Source organism: Rhodamnia argentea, chromosome 2 (assembly GCF_020921035.1).
Source record: "Rhodamnia argentea isolate NSW1041297 chromosome 2, ASM2092103v1, whole genome shotgun sequence".
NCBI lineage: Eukaryota > Viridiplantae > Streptophyta > Magnoliopsida > Myrtales > Myrtaceae > Rhodamnia > Rhodamnia argentea.
The window spans coordinates 11,799,615-11,803,027 of NC_063151.1; the positions used below are offsets into that span (position 1 = coordinate 11,799,615).

Here is a 3,413-nt window from a genome sequence, read left to right on the forward strand (position 1 = left end):
CATCTAATTAGCCACCGCTTCAATGAGCAACATGATTTTCATATATCTAACAGATATTTATGCCAGAAAACATGTGGACAGAATAAAAAGTCGGCCACATTTTTACTTTTATGGTTTTCCAAATTTTTTTTGTGCTTTTTGGTGTTGCATGCTTCTTCCATAAGAGTAGCCCCCAGAAACTCCTATAAGTGTGAGCAGTGTAGCTCCACAAATACACACACGTAACTTCCACATTCATCTCATCCCACTCCACTGGTCACTAATGGATCTTAAAATCACTTTCCCAGTTCTGTTCTCTTTCCTTCTCTTCATCTTCATGACACTTAAGATTGTCAGGAGAAAACCAAACCCAAAAGGCTTAACCACGAAGCTCCCTCCAGGTCCATGGAAGCTACCCATCATAGGCAACATGCACCAGCTCGGCGGCCCACTTCCGCACCGGACGCTGAGTGAATTGGCTAAGAAGTATGGTTCATTGATGCACCTCAAGATGGGCGAGGTCTCGACGGTTGTGTTCTCATCGCCGGAGACTGCCAAGGAGGTCTTGAAGACCCATGATGTGATCTTTGCCTCTAGGCCTCCGATCCTTGCCTCCAGCATCATTTCCTATGATTGCACAAGCATCACGTTTGCACCCTATGGTGAATATTGGAGGCAACTGAGGAAAATCTGCATCCTGGAGCTCCTGAGTTCCAAGAGAGTGCTGTCATACCGGTCCATCCGGGAGGATGAGATGTTGAACCTGGCGAGATGGATTGCAGCCAGGGCTGGGACGACCATCAACCTTACTGAGAAGATCTACTCGTCCCAGTACGGCATGACGTCGAGGGCCGCGTTCGGGAAGAAGTGCAAGGAGCAGGACAGGTTCATCGGCATGGTGAAGGAGGCAATCAAGTTTGCGGGCGGGTTCGGGATTGCTGATCTTTTCCCCTCAGTGAAGCTCCTGCACATCATGAGCGGGATGAGGCCGAAAATCGAGAAGCTGCACCGGGAGTCTGACAGGATGCTGGAGGATATCATCAGGGAGCACAGGACGAATAGATCAGAGAATGAGAGTGGTGATCAGTGTGAAGATGGCGATGAAGATCTGGTGGATGTTCTACTGAAGTTCCAGAAGCAAGGTGATCAGGAATTGTCCCTGACCACTGAGAATATCAAAGCAGTGATCTTGGTAAGTTAATTCAGTCTTATTACCACAGAATTCTTTATTCTTCTCCAATGTCATTCTTTTCTCCAAACACATGACCCGCGCTCTGATCACCCACGTCTTATAAACCCTTAGGAAACGGGTCACTGGTGCATGTTCAGCGCTCAAACATTTAGGTGACGACATCTTTTATTTTTGCAGGAAATATTCAGTGCAGGGAGTGAGACCCCAGCCACAGCAGCGGACTGGATCATGTCAGAGCTGGTCAAGAACCCAAAGATCATGGCCAAAACGCAAAAAGAGGTGAGGCAGGTCTTTGGGGAGAGAGGAAAAGCAGACGAAGCAGGAGTTGCAGAGCTCAAATACCTTAAATCAGTGGTCAAAGAAGGCCTCAGGCTTCACCCACCAGTCCCACTCCTCCTCCCAAGGGAATGCTCACAGGCCTGTGAAGTGCATGGTTACACAATACCAGTGAAGACCAAGGGCATCATCAACGCATGGGCTCTGGGAAGAGACCCGAAATACTGGAGAGACCCTGAGGCGTTTGACCCGGATAGGTTCTGTGAAGACTCTAGCGTGGATTATAAAGGGAACCACTTGGAGTACATACCGTTTGGTGCTGGGAGGAGGATTTGCCCAGGGATGACTTTTGGGCTAGCCCAAGTGGAGCTTCAGATTGCCATGCTCTTGTACAATTTTGACTGGGCACTCCCTGGTGGGATGAGGAATGAGGACCTGGACATGACTGAGGCTTTTGCTGTGACAGTGAAGAGGAAAGATGATCTCTGCTTGATTCCCACTCCTTATAATTGCTAAGTTTCTGTCAGCTTCCTCATTGTATTTACTTGTAGTCGCCTAAAAAAGGTAAGTCGCAGCGCATGGGAAGTGGAGATCTAGGGTCTCTTTTAGGTACTTGAAGAAGGGCTCAAGAGTTTAAGCTATGAGGCAGTTGTAAGGATCAGATGAGAGATGTGGATTATGTACTGGTATATGTAAACATGAAATCGTTCTATCCAATGAAGTGTTATCTTTTCTTTAGAAATACATTATGTGACGTGTGATATCATTCATTTAATTAAGTGTTCATCAATAATTTGCATTTTGAATCTATGAATGATAAAGTTTCTCTTTTCTTTAGGAAAGAGACATCCATCGATTATTAGCCCCAGTCATGAGAAAATTCAGCTTATGACTATATCATATGGTGTCATACATAGTTTCCAATAGGGGTGTCAATGGGCCGGGTCTCGGCCCGGCCCTAGCCGACCCAAAATTGAATAGTGCCAAGCCCGACCAGGCCCGAACTTTCTTCGGGCCGGGTCGGGTCGGGTCGGTTTCTTTTATTTTTAAATCAAAATCACTTGATATGTCCTTTTAATGAAAGAATATAAAAAATAAAAATGAAAATAAGATAAATGAAAAAGAAAACATGGGTGAAAAAAAAAAGCCGGAATCGGACCGGCCTAACCCGGCCCAATCCTAACAATACCAAGCCGGCCCAAAAGGCCCAAAAACTAGGGTGGATTTTCGGGCCGAGCCCGGCCCTTTTGCAGTTTCTGAATGGGGTTTGATGCTTGTCTGTGGGACCGTGTTTTTGTTTGCGTCCCGGTCCTCGCCGGCGCCCCCAAAGCTGTATGTTTTTTGTAGTGGTTTTGTATAAGTTTTTTGTTTATTTTATCCGCTTTAAGGCTTTTATCGAAATGAATCATCAACTTTGACAATAATTTCCCTCTCTTTGTAACGTTACAGTTAAGACTATAGTTGGTGGGATAACCTAATTTTTAATTTTATTTTTTCATACCAAAAATTTCAAAAACATTTTGAGAAAACAAAAAATGCCTGAAATGAAGATAGATAAACATTTTTCATTGGATTATACCTCCATCATTTTCCCTCAAATGTCCTCCCTTGAATAATTTTTCCTAAAATGAAGATAGATAAACATTTTTCATTGGGGTTCAACTCTCATCTCTCTGCAAAGAGGCAGAGCAAAAGTGAAAGAGGTAAAGATAGGATAGATAAAAAAAAACTAGATATTTCTTCTTCTTTTCGGGAGTAAATTCGAAATTCCGTGTAAAATTTAACTGAATATTCCTTCTAGTGTTAGAAGGACTTTATATAGAATTGAAACAAATTGTGAAATTCATCATAATGGCTCTTGCTATTCCGTTAGAAAGATCGGCGCTTGGTGCCTTTCCCGTAAGCGCTTTTCGAGAGAATTGTTTCTAAGTCAATAAAGGCACTGTTTCTTTTACCGACACTGCTC

At 43.9% G+C, this 3,413-nt stretch overlaps 1 protein-coding gene across 1 annotated transcript; it reads left to right on the forward strand.

Annotated features, from left to right (window-relative positions):
* The first annotated feature begins 215 nt into the window (after positions 1-215).
* Positions 216-2,176, forward strand: LOC115748890 (cytochrome P450 71D9-like). Its single transcript, XM_030685531.2, has 2 exons — positions 216-1,171; positions 1,349-2,176. The coding sequence occupies exons 1-2, from the start codon at positions 263-265 to the stop codon at positions 1,961-1,963; spliced, it is 1,524 nt and encodes a 507-aa protein (XP_030541391.1). The 5' UTR covers positions 216-262; the 3' UTR covers positions 1,964-2,176.
* The last annotated feature ends 1,237 nt before the right edge of the window (positions 2,177-3,413 follow it).